The sequence below is a fragment of the Zonotrichia albicollis genome, chromosome 3 (assembly GCF_047830755.1).
Source record: "Zonotrichia albicollis isolate bZonAlb1 chromosome 3, bZonAlb1.hap1, whole genome shotgun sequence".
Taxonomy (NCBI): Eukaryota; Metazoa; Chordata; class Aves; order Passeriformes; family Passerellidae; genus Zonotrichia; species Zonotrichia albicollis.
Genome location: NC_133821.1, coordinates 68,714,783 through 68,742,441, shown reverse-complemented (window position 1 = coordinate 68,742,441; position 27,659 = coordinate 68,714,783). Strand labels below are relative to the sequence as shown.

General features: G+C 35.2%; 1 protein-coding gene across 4 annotated transcripts in view; it reads right to left on the bottom strand.

The window, feature by feature from the left end:
• Positions 1–27,659, bottom strand: part of AHI1 (Abelson helper integration site 1) — an 83,700-nt gene that overhangs the window by 11,461 nt on the left and 44,580 nt on the right. For all 4 annotated transcript variants that reach the window (XM_026794138.2, XM_074537778.1, XM_026794139.2 and 1 more), the window contains 4 exons: positions 12,906–12,964; positions 7,402–7,467; positions 4,952–5,114; positions 3,437–3,537 (listed from right to left, as the gene is read on the bottom strand). In XM_026794138.2, the coding sequence (XP_026649939.2) occupies positions 3,437–3,537; positions 4,952–5,114; positions 7,402–7,467; positions 12,906–12,964 (389 nt within the window). The remainder of the gene's footprint in view (positions 1–3,436; positions 3,538–4,951; positions 5,115–7,401; positions 7,468–12,905; positions 12,965–27,659) is intronic.

Here is a 27,659-nt window from a genome sequence, read left to right as displayed (position 1 = left end):
TCTCTATTTCTTTAAATTCTTCATCAGCGCAGTGAGAACTTCACTCCATGAAATTTCAATTGGCAGTTTACATGCATGTTGTAATTAAAGATGATTATGACCTAATTTTGTGGCTCAGGAGTTAAGTAACTCCTAAGGCAGGAAAACAAGGTTTGCATAAAATTATTGTTATGAATGCAAAACTGATGGTAGAAAGTATTTTGAAAGAAAGTTCTTTGAACTAAAGCTTTTCTAGATATTATTTGCAAAGCTTAATATTGGATCTTAAGTATTACACCCTCTTCTAGTGTTAATAATTCCATTTTATTCACTTATAAAGCCCTGACGATTAGCTAGATATGCATGTGTAATATCTGCAATTTTAAAACTATTCTTAATTAGACTATCAGGTATTCCCAGTAATTAAAATCATAGACATAGTCAATATTTTAAGTGCCTTATTTAGTCTTGAACAGTACCAAAATCTCACAAGTAATTGCTAGGATGATTTTCACAGTAACTGTTTTGCAGTCTTAACAGTGCTGAACATTTGAGTAATCCTCAAAAAAACCCAGAAATAACAATAGTTCTTATATCACTTACTAGGTGTAAGTAAGTATTTGGGAAAACATTCTTGTGTCCAAAAAAAATCCTAACTAAAATATTAATTTATATTTTACTGCTTGTGTCAACAACTTAAGCAACAACCTAATTACTCAATAAATATTTTTGGATTAAAAAAATAAAACCTTTTATGCAAAAGCAAGGGGAAAAAAACGCAAACCAAACAAAGCCCCAACAAAATGCAGGGTTTTACTAAATTTTTCTAATCTCCCCTATAAAGGAAATTGGCATTTCCCTTCATCAGGTCTCATACTGAAAAAAAGTGAAAGGAATAGGAAGAAAAGCTGCTGTGTCACTGCTGCAAGACAGGAACTGCCATAACCGATGAGCCCCCTCAGTGGTCATTTTAGCAGTTTTGTCTCAGAAGTCCCTGGTATTGCCTAAAGCCAAAGCCCTGTAAAACTTTCATTCATTCTGGCAAACAGCTGAATTTTGTTTGTTGAAAGTTGTTTCTTCTTTGCAGAACTCTGCAGCTTTTGTAAATCTATTACATTTTAAGGCATCATAAGTACTACAGAGATTTGATTCATCATTGGTTAAAGTCACTATCCTCTTGATGGTTTATACAGTGCTGATGTGACTTGAAATTTAAAAAAATCCACCAAATCGTCTTTCCCAGTCATTCCAATGCTTCTGAAATCTCAGCCATTAGCTCAGCCTAAAACGTGTTATTAAAGCAATTCATTCGTAAGCACACACATTTAAGTGTCTTGTAGTAGTTGAGTTTACCAAGCTAACAAAGCATGGCATAAACAAAAATTTCCTTCTACCAATAGTAGATGTGTTCCATTCCAGCTCTTAATGCTCCCTGATCTTGTTTAACAGCAGAAGGAAAGAAAAGTGAAAGAATGAAGAGTGCATTGACTTCGCATCAGGTATTACTTTGTATGACCTCTCCAGTGTTCATTCTTTGCTAGTTTAATCTCCTATGTATATCCCGTGTTATAATTTTTTCTAGGACCTGTTTCACAATTTCTCTCTAGACTCTGTATGATTTTGTACTACCCTTGGCTGCTGTGCAAGATGAAAAGCAATGTATTTGCTTGGTTTTGGACTGATACTGTACATTTGATTCATTATGTCTTTCTTATAGACTACGACAAAATTCCAACTAATTATTGAATATGTAGTTAATTTAACTCAAGGTACAGGCAGAATTCAATTTAAGAGCATTTTAATTACATAATATTAAAACTCAGCATTACTAAAACAAGTATGACCAGTAATAAAAAAAACTAGTGTTAGAAAAATATGTCAGCCATAGACACTTGAGAAATTCTAAGCAATCAAAACGAATCAAATGTTGCTTTGCACAAAGCTGAATAACAAATATGGGTTGCAAATGTTAGTAACAGTAGCTGGTGAACATAAAAATATTGTGATACAGTAAATTGACTAAATTCTTACTATATTAAAACAGAAAAACATATGTGGATAACAATGACAAAGTCTAATAAGAATAGGTAGCGCTTCTCTCTCTCTTCTAATCCAGGTATGAGTGAAACTGGGTGGTTTCAAAAACATCCTCTGGGATACCCTCCTTGCCTCTAGCCATGTACACAATAAATTAAAGAAATCATTAGTAATGTGATTTTTCCTATATTTATTCCAGTCTACGTTTACAGAAGTATCTGGAAGTAGAGCACCCTTGCATTTTCTGGACAACAGTTTGCCTAGGAATTTCTCAGCTACAGAGATGTAAAGGATACTTCAGATTAATTACTACTAGTAGTAGTGATTTTTCAAGTATAGTTAGGAACAAAACACCGAGTAATTCAATTTATAGCAGTTGGCTTCAAGAAGACAGCCAGCTTCAACAAGATTGCCAAGTGAGTAATCTCAATTACTTCTTAAATGCTATCTCTATATTCACCTACTAAAAACAGAAGCTGCACAAAAAAGGGCAACAGAAATAGTCTTGAGGGTTTTAACCTTGAACACTGCAATGTCTTTTCCAGCCTAAATAATTCTATGATTGTATACACCATGGAGCAAAGATCAAATGAATCATTTGAGAAGTCCCCAAAAAGCTGTAACTAAGCAAAACAGAATATGCTTGGAGTCTTGCAAACCAGATACAAAATATTAGATTCAATTTTAGGAAAGTACATGTTCAAATAATTTGAAAGAAATCTGAGCAATACTTTTAAAGTAGTTGTGTTAGTACCATCTCAGTAAATGAAAATGAAAGTTGTGGAAAGTACTCTTATTAAGGATACAAACATTTTGAAATAAAAATTTCTTAAATTCTAACAATTGTTGAACTAATTTTTAATTACTTTTTTTCTTAGAACATATCCCATGTTTTAAGACAATCATTGGTTTTATTTCACAGAAGGGAAACATAAGCATGCAAAGTTTCTAATCCTCTGAAGAAGGGAGATTTAATTGGCCTGCTTTGCATACAGTGAAATCTCTGAAATTCAGGGGAAAAAAACTCCAGTCCATAAAAATCAAATGTCCATTTCTTTTCCTGGACTAAAACCTGGGTCCTGTTTCTTCTTCTTCTGTACATATTGTATATTCTGACTAACAAAAATCACAGGAAGAGGAATGCTTATGCACACATAACCTCTGTAAACTTGGAGTCAATGGGAGATTTGCCACCCATTGGAATGATGGAAGTAAGCAGGATATTTAACTGCCACACGACGAAACAGCTGATTCCACACAAGATAAATATAAACTTCTACTGGAAGTATACCTACTTGCCTGGAATGAGATCTACACATAAGAATTTTTTACATAAAAGACCAAAAATTAATACAGTCCACGTGGCACACAAAAGACAACCTACCTCTACTTACAGAATCCTTCCTTCTCAAATTATTACCTTATCTAGTGTCAGAAAACCTTCCTCTGCTTCTATTGGTCCTTCTGGTAGGAGAGGAGCAGAATCTGGTATTAATCCTGAAGGTTTTTCTTCATATTCTTCTGAAAAGAGGAACCACAATTCACCATTATTAGAGCTATGAAAGAATTTGTGAACCACCATGATGTTACAATCTAGCCAAAATCAGGATGTGAACAAAACCAGGTGAAAAATGTTTGAAGGCAAATGTATGAGAATTTATGAAAATTTATTCCATAAACCTTTATTTATACTAGCAAGTTTAGATTTAAATGTGATTTATGTATTGGTTACTGTATAAAACCATTCAAACATTTACCTAAGAACGAAGTCCATACTGTTAGGAAGCAGTGGATACTTAACAAGTGTATCTTACAGGTTTCTTTTGAATCAATAAGATGATCATCAACTGCAATAGCAAATTATTTACCAGAGATTTTTTTCACAATTGTACAACTGCTTCAAAAAGTTTGTTTAGGTTTCGTCTTTCTTTGTTTTTCAGAACACTTTTTTAAGGCCCTCACTGAAGACTCTTCCTTCAGACTTCTCTCTGTGTTATCTTACTTGGAGGAAAGGCAGGGGAAAGTGCACAGGATGTACAAGGAGAAGACAATAGGAAAGGGCATAGTCAATCTAACTTTTAATTGACCCCATCAAGTGAGCACAGTGTTATGTGCAAGTGTTTTTTAGGAAAGAAGCTTAAATACTAGATTTCACCTTAAAGACATAGGGAGGAACTAAAAAATGGGGAAAACCATCTTGAGAAATGTTGGGTTAAAAGTTTTCTAAATACTAGTATAACTGATAGTTTGATAGTTTAGGAAGGCAAATGAATTTCTTGTAGTGTGCAACCACATGCTGCGTCCACAAGCTGAATATTTACACCAGCACACTGAGCATCTTTACAGCAGTAAGTGGACTAAGTAGGATGCTTCCATATTATTTGTTCAAATTCATCTAGGTTAGTCTGTATCAGTTTAATCAAAACTGTTTTAATGAAAAGGACCTGGTAGCAACTTCAGTGCTCAAGTGTGAGATTTAACCCATACCGTTGTTTTAAAACTTCATACTGAAATCCAGATATTTGGGAACTGAACATTCTCCATTAGAGCAGGGGGAAAATTAAGAGCTTGTACAAAAGCTAGATTTAATGGAAATTGCCTAAGAAAAAACCCCAAGACATTTGCAAAATGCTCTGATGCATCCTAAAACATTGCCAAGCTGGGGTGTGAATTAGGTGGCTCTGTGTTAGAAGAGACAAGGGATCAATCCAGCTGACAGGTAATAAGGCCAGTAATAAGCTGACTTATTCCATAAGCTGAAAGTGCAATGGTTAGCTAACTTAATACAATTTTTGCACCACAATAAGTCATCATTATGCCACGTGTGTACTACATAAATTCCTATCTTCGGAACAATAAGCAGAACAGCACGGTAAAATCTTGGAGCATCAGTTAAACCCACACCGGTATACCAGGAAGACAGCAGTAAACTTACTTTCACCAGCCACATAATTAGCTGGAAAATAGCCTTGCTGTCCATTTGCTAGGCTGCCAAACCACCAGTTATCATTATCTTTGTATAACACTTGGATAATGTCACTGCGATGGATGGTTAGCTCATCTGATCGATGCGCTGTGTAGTCATAAAGAGCCACTACCTAAAAGAGAGATAAGAACACCACAGCTTTATCACAACCATGCCACAGAGAAAAAAGCGCAACATTCACTTCCTCTTGCAGAAAAGCAGCTGAAACCAAAGCTGCACTTTGGTAAAAGCTGAGGCTGCCTCAAGTTTTGCTAATGGGATCAGGGGTGGTGGGAAAGCAGCAGGAGAGGCAAGATAAAGGACTGTGGGATTGCAGAAATGGTTAAGAACATTCAATTCACTAAGATTAGCTTCAAAACAGCAGCTGTTAGTTTTATAAGCAATTTGCTTGTGAAGCAAAAGGGAAAAAAAAACTTCATACAGTCACTTTCTCAGAATTGTTACACCACCTTCAGATCCCATTCTCTGTGTGCTCATGAAGCATATGTGTTTGAATAAATACTTCAACAGTATGACAGCTTTATCCAAGGAAAAATTTAATACAAAAAGACATTACAAAGTTTTGCTTTGATCAGTCCATTTTTTCTTTTTTATTTTCTATTTTTCATTTGTTTAGCAATAAGCATTTGTATATACAATTTTATAAATATCTGCAAAAAATACATTTATATTCCATTTCACATAATAAATCTATTTGACAGTAAAATTCAGTGCAGCTATACTTTTATGAAAAAAAGTACTAACAGTCATCAGGACCATGGATACTACATATAATAAACTACTAGAAGCCTGCTTTCTACCCTGAATATGAAAATATCAAGTATAATTTCTTATTTATTTCCTATGCCTTATGAACAAAAATCTGTCCTAGTGAACTCTGAGCAAAGAAGCATGAAAGGAAAACAAATGAACTGAAAGAATAACGGAATTGCTCACTTCCCTCATCGTAAGTGAAGAGCAAAATTATGACCTATTTTACACAGAGAATGCTGCTTCCCTACCTACAATCTTCACCTCATATTCCTCTAATAAATTGTAAGTAGAGGTCAGAAACAGGGAGCATTAGGAGCAATAGGAGGGGTAATGGGATTGAAGGAGACAGCAAAGTCATGATGATACAGATAGGAAAAAACCCTTATTTTTTTATTACTCATGCATGCATTTACATTTTAAGACTGCTGAATTCCACAGTGCTATTTACATTTGTATTTCTGCTTTGAGCATGATCACCTGCAAGTTGCATGTGTAGAAATATAGGCAATGTCACTTGTATTTCCATAATTCCATGTCACCAATTAAAGAGATTAAATCAGTTACGAATGGGAAAAGATGGAAGTGATTCTACCATTGTAAATTTTATGTGGCAATTTGTGAGCTGGTCAGCACCAAAGAATTAGTATCAGCATAGTTTTCAGTAGACTGGAAATTTACGTAAATATGCATTCAGTAGTCCTGAATTTACATAAAGAGCTAAACCATGAAATGTGTTTTATCATAACTCTCCTCCCTGCATTAGGAAAGCTAACAATAATTACAGGTGATGTTGGCAGTACAGAAATATGAACTGTAGAACAGAACCAAACTAAACCACACTAATGAGCACCATGGCCATGTCCAGTAAGAGGTGCTCTAACAGTGCCCACTTCAGTTAAGTGACAATCTCATGAAAACCATGAGGTCACTTAAGGTAAAAAAACCCAAAACCCAAAATGGAATGTAGGAATGCAACACTATTTACATGGCAGTATGAAAAACAATGAAAGGCTAATCAAGAACTACTTTTTTTTGCCGGGTCTTTTGCATTATACTTCCAGTGCAAATGCCGTATTTTTAATTTTTTTTTTAATTACAAAAATTCAGTCACATGGAAACTGCCACAAACAGTTCAAATCAATCAAGTCTGCCTCTCAGAAATAAGAAATTAATATACCAATGTGTCCTGTAATACAACTGGTTTAGTAAGGCTGGGAATTGAAATAAAATGTGGAATTGCCATTATATTCTCTGTCAAAATATGATCAGAAAAATGACCATAACAGGATCTAAGAAATGCACTTCAGAACCAAAGAAGAATGTATACCACACACAATTACACCTAAAGCAGTGGAATTTCTTCTGGTGTAAAATTTAAAGATTTGTGAAGTTCTATTGGGGTCAATGTCCAAGCAAAAAATTGAAAAAAAAATCTATATTCAACAAAACTTTATGATATTCTTTTTCAAGATTGATAAACCCAGAAGTAATGTAGTAATACAGTTATGAACATCTTTGTAAGAATTAAAAAATCTAGAGTAGAAAAAAAATGTCCTTGGGATCATGCTAAAAGAAAGACACGCTTTCAAAAGCAGATACAATATAACAGGTACAAAAGAGATTGCAAAAAATTACATAATACTTACTGTCTCTTGCCCGGGTGGACAACTGTTTCCTCCTCCCACTCCCAGTGCAGTCAGACTGTCCTCATTCTAGAAGAATAAGTTGTTTTAAATTTTAAAATGAAGCATTTTGCTAAACTATGATTATATTTTCATTTTCCCTGTAAGACAATAAGAATTATCTGCAACAAAATGCTTTTTTCACAAAAGAAAAAGCAGAAGTGATGTTCAGCAAAACTGAATAATATTGGCTATTGGCTGGTAGATATTAAAAAGAATTAGAAAAATATATTAAATTTTTCAAGTATGTACACTGCACTAAAGACACAACTGGACTGAAGACTGTGCAGACCAAGCTTGTTTGCATTGCAAACACTACAGCACATATTTAAGAAGTTGTTGCAGTGGACTTTACCTCTAAACCAGTATGCAAAAATGTCACTTCCATATAATGGAGAATTTTAGGTTGGTCTTAATAACCAGTACTTTAACTCTAATTCTAGAATCAAATTTCTAATTTCTATCCTCACCACTTGCTCTTCAGACTTTCAATTAATTCAAAAGAATAGTAGGTATATATTGCAATAATCAGGATAAGCCTGTACCTTAAAATAATTTGATTTCTGTAAAATAATTGAATGCTTAAGCTAAAAGAAGACTTAGAATAGAAAAATTATGAAAATTAGCAGAGGAAAAACAGACTAGGGGAAAAAAAGGAAGAGGTGGAAATCCTTTGCTGGTGTTACTTAATTTTTTTTACAATGGTCTTCTAAACAAAGGGGAAACCAATTTCCCCTTCATTTTGTGTGCATCACAGTATACACACTACCATACAGTACAGAAATACTACACAGCAATTAAAATATTTTAGAAGTGGTAAATGTGTGCTTTGTGAAGTAAACATTTCCACCTCTAAAAGATATATTGCATTATAACCATTTAAATCTGAAAATTTTAATCCAACATACTTTATCTCTTTCATATTTTACAACCACTCCTATATATATCTTTTGGATGAACTTCTTTCTCTTCTTCTGTTTTTAAAAAAATCTATCTATAATGTATTGTTCCTTTTATTTTCAGTGTTCGCAGTTTTTTTAATATTTTTTTATTACGGTGTTCCAAGGAACATCATCACAAATTACAGAGAAAATCCTTGCAAATGCTCAGTAGAATAAATGCCATTCTTGAGAATGGATTCTTGCCCTCAATGTGGTTTCCATAATTTAGCTGGGCTTATCCCATATGGGAAAGAAATCACTGACTATTCTGATCTCCATCCCGTCTCCAGATTGTTTTGGTACTGCCACTCTAGTTACAGACACACACAGTAGTTACAGATGAACTCAGTACAAAAGCAAACAGTTGCACTCAGCTCTTATCATCTACCAGAACATCTAAGCCTACCACCTAAAGAGTTCTGAATAATTATGTACATGCACAGAAGGAAAAACAAAAAAAAAAAAAAAAGAAGTGTAACTGCCTGATTTGATAAACAAATTTTGAACAAAGACTGGTGGAGCTGCAGTTCAGAGTACACTGCTTGTTCAGTGGTCTATTGGTAGTCAGCACTGTTGTACAGGTTTCAGCTAATTTTCATTTTCAAGGTTAAGAGAACTGCGCAGGCAATGTGCTTAGCCTGTGGGATGGGAGTGCCTCCTGTTGCTCAAAAATGATTCATCAGAATTATTAGCAGTATTATTTAGGTATCTAGCTCGGGTACTCATATTGCCCCATTATTGTGTCTCAATCTGTCTCTCTCTCATTTTTTAATAAAGTATTTATGTGGCTCTCAAACACTGTAGAACAGCTTGAAGAGAGCAAGCTGTGTGGAAATAACGAGCTAACATCTATGAGTCACCCTGAGACTATGCTGAATGTTCTCAGACACTGCCTTAAAACTTTTAAGGCAACAACAATCCAAAGAGGTGCCTCCTGAAGAGGTGCTCTGGGTACACCACCATCTGCACACACCTCTACCTCCAGCTGTCCAGGGCAATTGCCATGGCTGCTACCACACACAGCAACTGCCTCTGCTGGGCCCTGCCATCCCTCCAGTAGTGCCAACTACCAGGTACACTACAAGAAACATCCAACAAAAGCTAGTGCCCTTTCAGCTTAGAAATATCATTTTTTAAATGCTGTGTCACAAGATTAGGGCACATTTTCCGGATTTTGAAAAAAGCAACAGCCATATTGAATGGTATGAATACATCATTCTTAATACAATATTAATGTCTCCTTTTTTTCCTGCAGGATGGAAACTAGCTAATCCTTTTCTTGCACTGGAACAGACGTGGGGCTATAGCTTTGTCCTGTGGAGTTGGTCTTTTTGGGATGCAGACCATCTGTGAGAAACAGAAACAAAGTGCTTGCTAAAAAAGTGTGCCATGTCACACTGACTGTGGTTGAACAAAGCTATTAGGAGCTTTCAGCATTAAGGAACATTCTCAGAGAAAGACAAATAGATCCATCAGTTGATGCAGAGTTCCACACCATGGAGTATCACACTGGTTATCCATAACTAACCCTCTTAGACACCCTTGACATGTCTAACTCAAAACTAAACAAAGATGTTTCAACATGCTGATACAAAAGAGACCATTGCATGTGAGAGTAACCTGATACATTGTTGTACCAAGTTTTATAGATTCCTGATAATAGCCCTAATTAAAATGTTTATGACTACTTTTTAATGGGTCAGTTTCAGTGATTGCTCAAATGGAGCTTTTGCTTTTTGATGCAGATGTACAGTGGCATGTATACAGAATTTGGGCATTAGATAGTGCTCATTCCCTTAGGAGAAGGAGCACTGAGAAACAACAAGTGATATCTCATTGCTGCCTTTTCTGTAAAAACATCAGGATTTCATTTCCAGTACTGAACCAATATATTTCAATTATCACAATATCAAAATTTAAAGAAAAAAACTATTCATATAGTTTCATATGCTTCTTTCTTATATGTAAACATATTCTTCACTGTAACAGAATAAACATACAGACTAAATTCAACCTCTAATTAGCCATTAACTCTTAATAGTAGCACATGGAAAATAAGCTTTTCTAAGATTAATTTTAGGCAGACCCGACACATACTGGGTTGAACCCCACTATGCACACATGGCCAAAGTCATGCTTCCTCCTTTTCCCATCAGTGACAGACTCAGGGAAATGAAGAAGGACAAACATCTATTGCCTGGATGCTTCCCACTAGCACTGCTTCCCTCCACTCCACCTCCCCACACCTGCCAACACAGTGCAAGAGAAACTGGGAATATTACTCATGCAAACACTCCAGAAAAACACAAGGAATGTGTGTTACATCTTCTCTTGTGTGTCCAGTAAATCTGAGCCTCAGTGTGTAATAGCCAACATTCTGAGGCTGTTACCTTTAGCACATTTCTTTTGTTGCTGCTTTTGGTTTTTGGTGGTTTCTTGATTAGTTTTTTTTTTTAAAGGAGAAAGAATAAGAAATTAACTTTTAGAGCCTGATTGAAAACCCTTGGTTGGCTTAAAAGTTAATATGCAAAACATTTGAAAATTCTACAGAATAAATCTGAGATTTTACTGCTGCTCCATTGTCCTTTTCCTTAATATCCTAAAGGTCACAGATTTACTTAATTGTCTCCTCCCCTAAGAACACTATGCAATCTCTTTACTCTTTACTAAGTGAAGTTTTAAATTAAATGCTATGTAAGATGAAGAAGAAAGAAGAAGTAAGAAGAAAGAAGAAAGTAGGAAGAAAACAGCTGGATACTGCTAGCACTTTTGTATTTTGTTCTCACTCTCTGGTCCTAGCTCAGGACAACTAAGTACAAATTTAGTCTATGGGAAACAGAAATACAAATACTAGTATTAATAGCTAAATTAAAATCATGCTAGAACTATCAATTGGCAAGAATGATAAATTCTTCTTCAGTCATAACTAATGTGTCCATAGACACTGTAAAGTTACTTTCTTAGGCTTCAGATAACTACAATCCAGATTTGATTACAGCCTTTCAATATTTAATAAGCATGGGAATCTATAATTTGCCTAGAGGAAGAAAGGACCAAAACTGCATCAGGCTGCACTTTATAAATACCTGCAATGTACAAACAGAAATCAGAAATGCAAACATCGCTGCTGCAGAAAAACCTACAAGGATTACAAAAAAAAAAAGACAGAAAAGAAAAAAATAGAAAAAGACCAATTCAAAAACATGTTAAATACCCCAACTCCTGAAATTATTCAAAACCTCCTCAGCTATTTCACCATTTCTAAAAATGCTAGTTTTTTATTTTAATTACTTGGTTAACCTGCATTTATATATATATTAATGTGTTTATAATAGAAGAAGTAAAAAATATATTCAAAACCTTAATTAAGACCTCTCAAATAAAAGTATTTTTAATTAGCTGCTACCTAGCATTTCACAAAACAGTTGGTCCTGCAAAAGTTTATCAAGCCTGCTGTGATGGAGAACAATACATTACTGGTTGAACAATATATATTTTTCCCTAAAAAATTAGATATGATGGCTAAATATTTGAAAACAGGAGAACAGGAATCATTTAACAATTAACATAACACCAATGTAAAACCATGCTTTCAAAATTTCTGGGTGAATCCTGTGTATCTAAGCCTTCCACAACTATCTCAACAGATTCTCTTAAAATAGGTACATCCAAACAATCCTAAAGCAATCCAAACCAAACCCCAAACTGAAATTGTAAAAGAGATATAAATAACCCAAGGTAATTTATGTCCATTTTTAAATTTCTCTCAAGAATTAAAGTTAGTGCAATTACAACAGAATATTAAACCATGCCATTCTGTCCATGGGAGTAGGAGGATTAACATCTCCAGTACAACAGACCCAGCTTCAGGGAGACACAAATGCACTCAGTATTCAGAAGCACCACTGCTTCTTTCTTCACTAGTTTCTCCCTACATTTTCTGTTTAATACAGGTTCATCAAATGTATAGTTGCAATTATTGGCATTTACAGATTATGTTGCATTTTTATTATGGTGATCAGGAAACCAGAAATAAATGAAATAACGAATATAATTAGGAGTAGCTTACAATCAATATTTAAGAGATAAGCAATGGAGTAAACAGAGGATAGCTGTGATTTAACTTGTTACAAAAAGATGAAGTATGAGTAAACAATGAAAACATGGTGCTGCAATGAGAATTTAATTCCAAGTTATTGTCTTTGCTTTTGTCTCAGCTACTCATCAATGCCTGTTTTTTAGTAAAAAATAAAAACCATATGAGTGTGATCTTATTTATTTATTTCTAAACAACAAATTTTAAGTAATGAAAAAATATAAAGCTTTTGATTTGCAGATATCTGATCTCACTACCAGCTGGTCACAGCATAAGCTAATTTGGCCATGTAGACAATTGGTTTGAAGACTCCTCTTTTGGATAAAGACGGGATAAAAAAAAAGCCTCTCTACAAGAGAGAGAACTTGTGAATAGTGACATTTGATAGTTAAACATCAATTTAAAAAAAATGCAAAGAGAGAATTCCTTACCTTCTGTAGTCTACCCAATAGTGTTCGACTAAGAGGATTTCCTACTGGGCTGAAGCACCCTGTGAAAAGAAAAGGCTGTGAATTTTCTGCTTGTTATCCTTTTCCATCGAATAAACCATTTTATTTTAAAATCATTATGTTAGCAGGGTGTGTTTGACAAAATTCTAATGAAAAGCAGCAGCATCTTTCAATCACAACTATGCATCCTTCAGTCAGGAACAGTTGGAGGGTTTATTTAACTAACAGACCTGACACAAGGTTAACTAATCCAATATTTCCATTCAAATGATTTGGAGAAGTAGCTCAAGCTACGTCCACATGCCACCTCGTGCTCAAAGCTGACACTATTATCTAGGCTGTATTGCTTTTCTCTTCATTGAAATTCCAAGTAATGCATACAAAGTTTTCCAACAGAAATGATCACAAAAACTCACAAAGGAATTACTTCCTTATTTTATCTGAAAGAATAACTATTTCTATTCAGTGTTTCCCTTTGATCATCTGAGTTCCTATCACAACACATCTTGCTGTTTATTTTATTCACTCTCTACATAGCACACTTGAACAAGTACTTGTAAATTCTTTTCTTTTCAGACTATTATGTTAACTACTAAGCTCAGGAAAATCCTTTCATCATCTATGGATTTATCTTTTTGTTATTGGTCTCCTCAGCTGTATACTTAAGAAAACATCTTAAAAAGAAAAGATACAAAAAAATCGGAAAATCGTTGAACATGACAGTGAAAAATGCTGCCGCTTCACTGGAGAACAGTTTCTCAAGTACAGAAATGCCAGGCAACACAGAGTTAAGCTCACTGGATTTTCTCTGTGAGACACTAGCTTTGAAACAAATTTTGTTTTTAAAGAAAAATAAGTTCTGAAAACTCATTTTCATTTGCCACACCAAAAACCTGCTTTTGAGGAGTCTAGTGTCTGAATAAAGGGGACTTTTCAGATTCAGATTCCCATGTAGTGGCAGAGCTCCACAAGGAAACTTGCACAACTCCACCTACAGTATATTTTCTAAAGCCTAGTGGTTTTGACTTTCACAGGAGATTTACTCATTAATGTTTAATCATTAAGATATTTAGATATTTCTAACTAGAATAAAAGCTGCAAGCTCAAATAATGATAGCTAAACCACGCTCCTGCAAATCTGCATGTGACTAATCTACTTGTGAGAAATACTAAATATGTGCAATAATGGATTATTCAGGTTCATGCATGAATTAAAACATCTTTATCTTAATAATTTGGGAAAATCTTGTATAAATTCTGAAATACTTTATTTTGAAAGGCCTACTTTGCTCTTAATACTTTTTCCCATCTCTTTTAAGGAGAAGAATGAGATGAGAATGTAAACTATTTTCTGAATTCAACCCATACTTAATGACAGTAGTCCTGAAGGCAACGTTTTTTCAAACAAGCTGTTTGCTAAAACATTTGTTCAGCACTAACCAAAACTCAGTGGGGATATTACTCCTATTAATATTGTTATCTGCACACTCTCCAAGTCAGAAAACCATAGCTGATACTACATATGGATATACTATCACATACACATGTTGTATCAAGTCTTTGAACAAAAAACAAACAAACTGAAAATCAATAAAATGTCTGCATGATAAATGTTTTTTTAGACAGACAATCTGAGCATTGGAGTGTTGTGCCAACTCACACAAACCCATATTAAGATAAAAGATATATAAAATATTTGATAAAAACAATTGTTTGTCTGGAAAAATACTCAAGTTTTAATTAAAAACAACATTAATCTGCATTTTTATCTGTAACATCATTGACCTTCACATTTTTCTAAGGCAAACATGCATTACTTCCAAGTGCTCCTGGATTGTATGCTTATGCACGTCAGTACTGCTGTGCAGCCTCTATATTCAGTTGTTTACCAGGTGAAAACTGTATGGTTAGACTGATATTCCCAATTCAGCCCCAATAAAGGGCAGGACAGACCTGCTATGCTGCAAGTGTAGGACAGACAGATGTGTTACTCAAAGATATAAGGAGCACTGTATGGAATTCTAGAAGCTGGCACTGGTTCAGACTCAGTGTTTTCCATTACTAGAGACAAAACAAATAGAAAATTCTTATTACTTTGCTTGAGGTATAAACAGACCACAGCACACCTGGGCACAAATATTCTATGATCATGCCTATTGCTTACTCCAAAGTAGACTTTAGGGCTATCTCTTACTTTTTTTTAATTATCAAGCATCCATTTTTGTAGCCCCTACATTCAAAATGGTCATATAAAAAACTGCCAAGCAAACAAAACAAACCCAAACCAACAAAAAAACCCTGGTCACATCTTCCTCATTCACAAAACAAGCTCCATTCAGTCAGCAAGGGAATATTCATCCCTTCTTCCCCAAATGAAGCAGTAGAATTTTAAAGCAATGTTCCACAGCTATGGGGTTGATATGGTTCCATGCTTGATGAAGCATGTAAATGACATCAAGCAGGTGTGACTAACAGCCTCAGAGTGCTTGCTTTGGTTCTCTCCCATCCAGGCAGTACATGCTTTTTAACTACTATTTGACACTGAGGTCTGCATTCCAGAAGGACATTTCCTCTTGATCTAAAAATTAAGTTTACAGCACACTGTGACCTGCTGGGACTCTCGCTTAGTCTGAGCTCATGGAAAGGTCAATAAATTCTTTGTAAGGTCAAGGCCAAAACAGCCCCAACACCCAGGGTAATCTGGACTGTCCTATCTTAAGGTTGCCTCAGAATCACTAATGGAGAAGCATTTTTATTGATGCAGATGCTTCACTTGTGCTCTCCAACAATCTTTTTTCTTATCTGCTGTCTTCCCATTTAAAACATATACATCTTGAGAAGATAATCTTCCCAATGAAAGTATCAATATCTGAATAACTGCATTTCATCTTACTCTGCATTGATTCTTCAGTGGTTTCCTTTACATGGAATTTCACATGAGAAGATCATACTACTTCTACAAGAACATAGTGCTAATGTCTAGCTGCAAATCAGGCATCTCAAAACAATAGATGCTAATCCTTCACCTCAAATTATCAGAATTTTCACATCAATGCAATTTAACAGCAGGACATCTCTTCTTTAGGGTCCACATAACCCTATTGTTACAATTATGGCACAAGCCTATCAAAGAACTGGTTTGAAAAACAGTGTACCTGTCTGCCTTGAGAGGAGTCTGAAACCACGGTAGCTTCCTATACAATTTGAACAGAGAACTGAAAGTGTACCCTCAGTTCCCCTTGGTCACTTCTGGCAATTTATTATTTGCCAGTATGACGGCAGCCTAAGAGGAAAGAAGACAGAAGTTGTCCTGTCCAAAATGCGTCTGTAATACCAAGTCTCAGTCTTATTGCATGCTTTCACTGAAAAGCTACTCTCTGCTCTAGATCACCTCACATCAGTGTGAGGTGATCAAATTCTAAGTAGTTGGACTGAAATGCACAAAGTAGATGAGTTCACTACCAAATAGACTTGACCTATATAGAAATTGATATGACAGCAGCCTCTGAATAGAACTTGTAATAATTAAGAACACTTCCTTTAAAATAACAGCATCTTTAGTGATTTCGTTTTAAACCAATAGCATGAGAAGCAGAAGAGGGAAAAAGTCTTTCTAAGCAGTCACATAATTCCACTTTTACCCTACTGGACTGTCTATAATCACCCAATGTGAAAAGTTTTTGTGAAAAAATGCTATTTTGAAAAAGGCCAGGAAAACATTTGTTACAGAAGAACTCCCGTTTTAATGAACTTTTCAAAAGAAGGCCTTTTCTCACTTTCGGAAATGTTCTTAAGAAATTAATTTTGTAATTACTAAAGGCATGTGAGCATAATAAACCTCTAAGGCTTCCAGTCACATAGAATCTATAGCTAATGGAATCATTCAAAAGTTCACCCTGGAAAATTCCCAGAAAATCACAGAGCAAAGGACAAATATATATCTAAGAAGACTGAACTATGTTAATATTCAGACATTTCCATGACAAACACCTCTAAAGCATGCAGAGAGAGAGAAAAAATCTTACCTACTCTAGTCACACACTATTCTGTTTTTAATTGAGTTTATTTAGGTTTATAATAATTGCTAATGTCTCAAAACCCACAAAAAATCCTGGAAGACATGAAAATAAACAATGCCTCTAGGAAATGGTATTTCTTATTGCAGACATTTTTATGAATTATATCATGGTCTCTTGCAACTCAGTGCAGTTAAAATAAACCAAATTAAATAACAAACAATGGGAAAAAGGTCAAGTCAGAAATGAGATGAATATGTGTAGATCAGCTCATTCCTCTTCCTACTCATCTTCTGAGACTTTAAAACTGTTTCCAGTAACGAGAATTATGTTCTCAGCACAGTCACCTAGTGTAGTATGACCAAAAGTAAGGCCTTTGTGACCAAAGGATCTTTTAGTGTGCAATATAACCTCTACTTTAGGTTCCATAGGTTTCAAAGGAAAGTTTTGAGGTTAATAAAGTAAAAGCTTTCAGCTATTTCTGAAATTTCATTTTCCAAACTATGTATAATGTAGGGAATGAAGATAATTTTGTAATGACCTAAATATATATTAATCTTCCCTCACAGACTTTATCCTCAAACCAATTATACTCTAATAGATCAAATATAATATAAATATAGTATTAAATATATAGAGCATTATATAATATAGAATTCATTCTATAAAAAGATTGTTTATATATTGGGTAAGAACCTCTTTTCCTTTATTTAAACACATGATCACAACTACATTTAAAACCCACCACAAACTTTTTCAGATGCAGTTCACACAAAATGAAAGGAGCACCTACTTAACACAAGCATACCTTTTCATTTTACCAGCAAAGCAGATGTTTCACCAATATCCATTGCTTTAGGTGAAAATCCACTTCCAACTCTGCTCTCCATAATTTAGTCTAGCACCTATGATTTTGAAGATATTCCAGACTGAACAGCAGAAGTGATAGGACCAAACTGTATTGAAAACTGGTTTAGTGAGGTTTAATCTGCATCATAGTGACAGGACATGAAGAAATTATCTCAAACTGCATTAAGGGAGGCTCAAGTTAGACATCAGGAAGAATTTCCTCGTGAAAGGGGCTGTTAAGTTATAGAATGGGTTGTCCAGGGAGGTGGTGGAGTCACCATCCCTGGAAGTGTTCAAGAAACTACTGGATGTGACACTTAGTGCCATGGTCTAGTTAACAAGGTGACCCTTGGTAAAGCTTGAACTCAGTGATGTTGTAGGCCTTTTCCAATCTAAACAATGCTGTGATTCTGTGATCTTGCAAACCACTTAAAATGCAGGTGCTTAAAACAAGCAGCTCTCATGTGCTGTATATATACAAAGGTGTTTGTGATGGCAACACTACTGAATGCAAAGGCCTTCTATGAACACTCATAAGATTCTTGCAGAGTATTCTGCACTGACAGAAGTCTACCCAGCGTCACCCCATGCCATTACTACCACTCTCCTTGTCTCTTCTACACCTTTTTATTCTATCAAAGCATCTGGAAAAAGTTGAACTATATCCTCAATGTCATTCTCATTTTCTAAGTGGGGTTCCAGTTTATTAAACTAAATCTATTCACTTAAAACCAAAACCCAAAATCTATAGGACAAATGGAATCCCTCTCTCTTTACTGTCTCACTTTTTCTAAGTTATATAGAGAAACATCTGCTTATTTATTTTGCCCAATGGATATGAGAGCTGTTTACATGCTATTACACTTCAGTAAAAAGAGAGACAAGAAATCTCTGGCAGCTCTACTGCTGTCAGACGTCATTCCTCCACTTAGTGGAGATTGACCTAGATGGCAGGCATAAAAAAAACCCAGATCCACCCCACCTTACCCTCTCCACACTCAGCTGAAAGAGCTGGGCTGATAGGTGGAAAAGCATGACTTATTTTTGTTTCCCTTCCCCATCTCTATTAATACAATGAAAACTTGAAAACAAACAAAATAATATTGGGAAATTATCTCAATAGATCAAGCTTTGTTTGCCATTCAAAATATTACACTGTATAGAAAAGTCTGTACAGAAGGATACACTTTCAGTGAAAAAGTAAGTAATGGTTACCTTTTCAATCAACTGTTTACTAAATACTGGTATGAAAAAGAGTTATCTTGGAAAAAAAACCTCTAGGGAGTTGCACAATTCAGGACCATTCAGCTCCATATATTGTGCTGCAGCTTTTTGAAACACAGCATGTGATTTCCCAGTGGATACCTCAGCTACTAGCAGAACCCTGGATTCCCAAACCATGAGCAAGTCACAGTTTTCCTGAAGTGAGAGACACAACTCCTCTAGTACGCCTTAACACAGTAACTTCCTTATCTAAGGATTGAGGCAGTTATCTCTAGCTAATGCATCTGGTTGTTTGATTCCACAGCCCAAGTGACCAGGTAGTTTGTCCTTGCAGCAGAGTTAAGTAAACACTGGAGCAGTGGAACAGAGCAAGGCTTAAATTCACACCTGTAGATCCACAGAGAGATACCTTTGCTGTAACATCAACCAATTCCAATCCTCATATAAGAGACCTCAGAATCAGACAGCACTCACATGAAAACACTGTGCTTCTGGCAGTGCCAGATCCTACAACATAATTATATCTCCCATCAGCCAAAAGAATGCATAGAGATATTCATTCAAGGTTAGCCATCATTTTCATTCCTGGTTCAAGGTATACAAGAGCACATACATGTGTTTGCTCTGAGAATAATCCTCCACGAGGAGGACTATAGAGATAATCTGTCACTGGCTTTGGGTTTCATTGGAAAACATTTATTCTGTACCTAGGCACAATGAAAAGGCTGAATTTGGCCCCTATTTACAAAAGGCATAATGAAGTAAAAACTATTGCATCACAAAAACAATTAAAAAATCCAACTTTTTAATTAGAGATTAAAATCAAATACATTTAGCAGCCTACACACCCACCTAATTATTTCTGAGTAATCTTATCAAACCATCATCTTACATTTTTCTTGCAAATGTTAAGTTTCTACAGTACCATATATAAACAATGCAAGTAGTAGCACGTGTCCCAAGTATTCTTTTGAAGTAAAGAACATTTATTGAATTCATGCTAATCAGGAATGTGCTAATTTATGACAACTTCTAACATTACATCACAATGGCAGTAGATATCACTGAAAATGAGCACAAGTTATAGTATCCAGTTGTTTCTTTCTACAACTTGGAGAACAGAAGGTGATTCTACAGCAAACATCAATAAGCCTCCAGAGATAACATCAGCTTTGTGAAATCAGATTGGCAGCATAATTTACAAGCTTTAGATAGCAGATAAAAAAGATGTAAGGAAAATGCAGACTATGACGCATTCTTTGTATTAATAAGAGTTATTTTTCTTCTAGTGCTGCAGATACCCTGAGAAAGTCATTATTAGTTTTGCTAAGCTCACCTGGACTATTTAAAAGCAAACAATCTATAACTAAATAGAAAAGAAACTTATTTTGCATTCTATTACATGTAGTTTGTGGTGGTCCCTATCAAAAAATACTTCACAAAATATAAAAACTGCAGTCCCTTGGAGTTGTAGATGCCCAACACTGAAGTAGCAACCTTCACTTTTGGGCTTAATAATATTTTTGCCTCTTTAAATTACTTTAAATTACCCTCCCTGAATCAGAGGAATTGGAGCTCTTAAGCAGGCTTTATTATTATTATTGCTTTCTAAAAATATGTAGAACAGTTTAATTTTATTTATTAATACAGTTAAAAAGAATTTAAATCTATCTGCATACAGTTAAATAGAATTTAACTCTATCTGCAACTCTCAAAATCAAGTATCTTATCACCTCATAACTCTACTTGTGTCCTTAAAAAAACACACTTAACTACAGATAAAAGAAAAAGAATGAAAATTATGCAAGGAAGGAAAACAAAGTAATTTTTTCACATGGCTCTTCCCACAACAGGAATTCAGCAATGACTAGTTACTAAGAGTTACTTAAATTAGTTTGCCATTCTACAAGTGGAAAGCTGTAAGAAAATATACTTAGGATACCACAAATATCTTTCAAAATTAGCCATTAACACATTTTTGCTATGCAAAGTCTTCTTAGCTAAGTAAAAACAACCAGTTACTGCATAAACTACTGAATTTCTATATTACCCAGTAAGCCTCACAACGTCAAATCACATCTTGACTGGAAAAAAATCTACAAAAAATTTCAAATCTTGTAAATGCTTATGTAGCATTTTCCTAACATTTACATTCAAGGTAAAATAGTATCACCAACATCATGTGCAATATGCTGGAAAAAATAAGTCAGCTTGATATTTCAGGTCTGTATCATGACCAGAATAGCCACTACTTTCTCTATGACATCAGCACTTTCAGCCAGTACTGAGTATTAATTCTGACAAAGTGCTACCAGAAAATTCTATGAAATAGCCAAACAATTCATACATTATCAAACCTGAAAAAATGCAAGACCATTGGCAAACACTGTATCAGGAAAGCATTACGTAAGATTTTAAATTTTGCCTCAAGTCAAGAGTAAGGAAAAAAGTTCACAGCAAACATACTTCTATATTCAGAAATAGATCATGTCTTTAAAATACACCCCCAAGTTTACTTTCCATTTTGTAGTTCAGAAATTAGATTAGTCAGATATTTCATGGAAATATGTGTGTGGTGAAACCAAGCTACTCCAAGAGAATTTTCCCATACACACACTTTTTTGAGTTTTCAGAAAATTTATTAATAAACTACTTTTAGAAGGTTTTTCTACATATCAGTGATTAGAACATGTATTAATAAGAAAGCCCTTTCTAATTAGTATCCAATTGTATAGGAAAATAAAATAATGGCCTGCAACCACTTTGGTAACAAAAATCTGAATATAGTTCCTTGTAAATAACATATGAAAAAGCACTTAAGACTAATATTGGTATCATATGTTACAGAGTAAAATATACTGAAATGTTATGTCCAACATTAAAGCAACACACTAGAGATCCAACTGGGCACAGATCTAAATTACATTGATTTTTCAGTTTCCTTTACCTACAAGGTTTGCAAAGTTTTTTAGAATGCAACAGCAACCTGTTACTGCTTTTACAGCAGTGGATTTTTAGAATGTTTGGGTCGTAGATGGGGAACGTGAAAAAAAAAAAAAAGTACGGAAAATGTTTGCATTGAACATAATTAGGAGGCAATACTCCCTTTAATTTACAACAGCAGTACCTGATCAGAGGTGAGGTAAAAGAAGGCAAATCAAGATAGGCAGATTCATAAAGAGTGGCTGTGCCCAGCTTTAGGCTAAGATCATATTTCTAAAACTCTGGATTATCCTGGAGGGAACGGAATTCTCTACAAGGTTCAATCAGGAACACAAAATGCTACAGCTAGGATTAGAAACAGTAAAACTTTTCTCTCAGTGGCCAGCGAGAAAGTAGAAGTAACAGTCCTATCCGGTGAATTAGTACCTTGTTTGTATAGGAATTTGCAAGCAAGACTATTTGCACAGTAAATCTAAAGATGCAAACACAATAATGAAAATTAAATTCTGAATGAAGAAATAGCATTTGACAAGTATTTTTTACAGTATCATGAAATACAAGTGCCTAATACAATACCATACTAGTTTTTTTCACATCATCACATAGGTAGTGGCAAACTCTTAAAAACTACTTTAACATGTAAGCCTAATTATATGACCCATCCTCTCTAGTCTGACTACCAGCTTCAACTAAAATCCCTACTGACTATACTCATACAGCATCTCCAATAAGCCAAAACCCACACAAAAGCAGCAAGTTTTCATAACCATCAGTAAGAGGGAAGTGATTAAGGCCTGAATATTCAAGGACAGGAAATTCTTCTCCATAGCCTTTTCTAAAAGGAATCACCCATTTCTATGCATTATGAATATCTGAGTTTGTTTCAAACTGACTTCATCATCAACTGTTACAAACATTTGCTTCTTCAAAAGGAGCAAACAACTGAAAACCATAGAAAATTGTCCAGTAACACTCAAGTTTGGAAATCTCAAAGTACATGCTTTAATATCCTTATTCAGTAAACCTTCCTAGATGGTTTTTGCACACGTTTGCGTGCCAATTATTAACTCAAGAATGGTAATACAGACAACCCTGGACACACCTTGTTCTCTCTGAGTGATTACTGGAACTTACTCTGAAAATTGTTTTGGTAAGAAAAGCTGATTTGCAGGAAGAGTCTTAATTGAAACCACATTTTCAACTGCTGAAGATCCTTTACATGTGTGTGTAGTAAAAAGATGGAAGTTTCCTTTATGTTCTGTACCAGAAGGAAAACAAATTTCCAATGAAGTACTGTTATCAAGGTACACTTGATGTGATATGCTATAAATGTGCATTAGGTGGGCACTACACCCCAAATCTTGCAAGTAACAGTAGAACAACTATATTTCTCCTCCTCTTGTTGCTGTTTTTTATGCAGAAGCAGCCAAATCAGAAGCAAATACAATTTAGAAGAACATACATTGTATTAGATTGAACTGCTGGACACAAAAGGTGAAAAGTCACCATCAATTAATCAATATATATATTCAGAACTTTTGTTTTAAATTATTTCAAAAATGAAAAATTCCAAGAACATGCTTGGAATCCTTATAGGAAAGAAACACCTGCTTGGTTTTAGCTAGGGCCCAGCTCACAACACCAAGTTCTTCAACTAGCAGCATGCATAACTCTGTTACATTCTCCCGAACAAGCACAAGAGGTGACACACCTCATGGATACCTTCTCTGTACAGAGACAGTCACAAACCCCCTCCTCCACAACTTTAAGGATAGGCTCATCCTTTTTTACTACAGAGGTGAACTCTGCTTAAATGTGATTATCCATTAATGAAAACTCAAAGATGCAGGAAGTAGGAAAATGAAACCTATTCAAGGTCTTCACCTAAAATTACACCACCTCACAAAGTGAATCTTATGCTCTGTAGGTGCATAGTGACAACCAGAAGTTGGTGAATGAATTCTCACGCCATTTCAAATTGCCATTAGGCAATTTGTCACACCAAGAGATGCTCAACACATATTTTGAAAGAAGCTCCAATTTTCTGTATGTTATTATTTGGCATATTAGCTGCAGCAGTCTGCTTCCTTTAACCAGTCAGGCTCTGGAAGGATTGCAGAAAGACCTGTATCAACACATGCCACTGCAACACCCTTCAGCTAATCTGTAAAAAGCCCCAATCAATGAGGCACCAGAAGCTAGCATAGATAGACAGCTGGAGTAGAGATTGACAGGACAGGAAAAGGGGATGTGCAATCTTGAATCATATGGGGATGCAGTATGCTGGAGTCAATCTTTAGATGAGATACAGAGTGTCAAATATTATCTGTTACATGGTCGAGTAAAAGCCTTCTGCAAAGAGACTGTCCAGCAAGCCAGAACAGAGCCCTGGGTCAAGTGAGCAGGGGAGACACTAACAGAGCTTTTTTGAATTTGCCTATTTGTCACTTGAATCTTTTTTCTTTGCCAGCAAGTAAAAACTGGAGAAACTGAGCCTTAATTGTAAGAGGAAAACATGAGAAAGGAACCTCTACAATCCTTCACTGCATGCCATAAGGTTGCAAAAAACACCCAAATACAGGTTTTCAGAGGCAGAGTTCTAAGAGAATTCTAACGCTTCATTTGAGGCCAGCAAGGAACGAGTCACTGTTCCTTACAGCCTCCAGCGAGCAAGAAAGCAAGTTAACAATGAGCATGCAGGCTTCATGAAGCTCTCATTTCACCTGGATGAAGGCAGCACATTGAGGTATATAACAGCAAACTACTGTGTGACAACAGCAATGTCTGAGTTACACACCTATAGAAGCCCTCACTTCTCTGCACCTGCCTTCTGCCTTCTTAATGCTTTCCCAAGCCACCATCCTCTAGCATCACTTTCTACAGCATCAACATGATCCATATCAAACTACAATGACCAAACTGCATCAGTACCACAATCTGCTGCAGAGCACACTACAGACCAGATATACTCAATGTTAACTTAAAAGGTGTTATGGTGATAGAATTAATCGTGTCAGGGAGGTTTGTTCTCACTGAAATCAGTGCTTCAACAACAAATGTGACAAGGTGCATATGAATCCATGGAAGTTTAATTGCTTCACACATAAATATCTATCAACAAAATTAGCAAAGGCTTTTTAAAGCAGTTGAAAAAGTGTGCATGTGTACCAAAATGGGATGGATAATGTATGTTTAAAACATAGATTTTTTTTTTTTTTAATGCACTTAGGATTTGCTAATTTGTCAAAACCAGCAATGAAGTCAAAGTACTTTGGTCTCCTCTTGGGAGATGGAGCTGGTTCCCTCCTGTGCACCATGGCTGCTACTGGGGCTTTTGCATTGTCCTCCCAGCTCCTCTGTAAATTACAGGAACAGAAGGATTGGAGCAATACAAGCAGGGATCAATTTCCCCATTTTATTCACTCCTGTTACTGCTGTACAGACAGCATCCTTGCTGATGTGAGTTTTCTGCTGGACAAGAGGACTGCACAGTCCTTTGCAGAAGGATTGTTTCCCTCTCTCTGACCAACTGAAATTTCATTCAAGCATGTTGTCTCATGGCTCAATAGCCCAAAATTACAGACAAGTTCAGAGTGAAAACAGTTAACAGGACTTCTCAACTTAGGAATTAATTAGATTCAGTTGTTTTAGGATCCACAAAACTGAGAAAGTAAGGGCACACTTAGGCCAAATCTCTTTTGGCAGAGACTTACCACAGTACTACGTCACACCCTGATTTTGCAATCTATATCCACTGCTGCCAAGCAGAGAGTAATGCTTCATTTAATCCACACCCTTGTATAATTTGGCTGAGAATACTTCCTTTAGCCTGAAGGCTCAGCAGTAATTACCCTAACATACACCAATTTCAAGTAAATATAAATGGTGTTCTTTAGATAAAGTTTTTGGAGTCTTCAAAGATTGCTGTTATTGTGCTCAGCATTTAGTGTAATTTTTAGAGAAATATTTTAATTAACTTACCTAGAAGAAATATGAGAAAGAACATATAAAAAAGGAACATGTGTATCTTTGATCTCAGTATAAACAATTCTAGCAAGTTTAACTAGAAAATACAAACTCTTCTGACATTTATAACATCTTATCAATCAGATAGAAGAAACTGGATAAGCAACCTTTTACAATAGAAGAACTAGACTGTCATTAATGTTAATGGTTATGTCTCTCTGTCTTTACTATTCTATTGGAACATCTTTGTGGTTAGATGAATCAATTTATAAAATTTATGTTTTCAAATTTAAAAATAATTTTTACTATTCATTTTTTAAATGTAAACACCCAGCTCTTCTAAAGACAAGGTCCTGTATTTGTGCCTTGAGCCAGAACTGAGTCCAATGATGTGGGCAGCACAGCAGGGTCACAGAGCTCTGAGGAAGCTCCTTCTCCTGCAGAATGGCCTGAGCTGCCTGTAAGCCATGATGAAGGCACAGGCGTGTCCCGATACTCTTGATTTTTATTTACTGCCAAAGTCAGCTGTAAGCTGGAACATCATGAGCCTTTGTAATCTATTTGCACTGAAGAAACTGAGTCACAGCTACTTCAAAATGTAAATGGTATAGCCAAAGAGGTTATAAAAGGAGGTATAAAAAATAACAATAACATCTTGTGATAGATATTCCTATTGTTTTAAAAGAAAACTAACTTAGAGAAAAATATCTGTAAGCTGTATTTTTCAGTTCTTCCCTAGCGTTATAAGCAAATAATAATGAAAAAAGTTTTATTTTCTTTCTTTCTCCCTTCTCTTACACATTTCCCTTAAGTCAAAGTGAGAGACCTGAATATCTTAAAATGAATGATCATTTTCCCCAGGGGAGTTCCCATTCAAATTAATAGACATATATAAAAATAGTACTTTAGACTTGATGCTCTTCTGCTTATGGTAAAAATACTTTAAGCAAACAGTGTAATTACATCAGTTGACACTTGCTGAGAGCTGATCTGTGGTGTTGAGCTGGTGATTTCTCTCTACCGAGTTCTCCTACCAACTTTTTAAAAATAAAGAGAAAATCCATTAACTGGATCTAAAACTTAATTAATTGTAATAAATACTCAGTGACTATGCAGTAATGTTTAATTAAAACAAAGGCTTGTAATGACTATAAAGGTATGTTTATCTTTGATTAATAGAAGGAAAAAAATCTCACAACAGAATAATATACTCAAAAACTACATGCTAGTATTCTGCATTATTGCTATCATTATTGTCATCTATTATTTAGGACCAAGTGGCGGTGGGGATGTTTAAGTAATTCAGTTTCCAAAAGAAAGAAAGCATACATACTTGATCCAGTCACAGAGTTCAAATCAATTACATCCTACAAATTACAGAAAATGTGAGAATTCTTCAAAGTAGCAATAAAATATTTATTGCAATAACAGAAAGCAACTCACATTTCTACGTTTAAGAATGTAAAAGAAACTACTAGGCAAAATTCTTAAGTTTTTTGGCATCAGTGTCCCATTAGAATAATTAAATGAAAAGGATCACATTTTCAAAAAATCCATCCCCATAAAAATGTAAGAACAGGCCTCTTAAGAATTTTTTGAAGTTTAAATTTCTGAAAAGTGTGTCAGGAAGAATTAGTTCTTCAGATATGTGACAGAGCAGGAAGACATCAAACTGCATAAGACCATAGAAATATAACTGCAAAGTGAGAGACAAGTACTAGGCACTTATTTCTTTCAT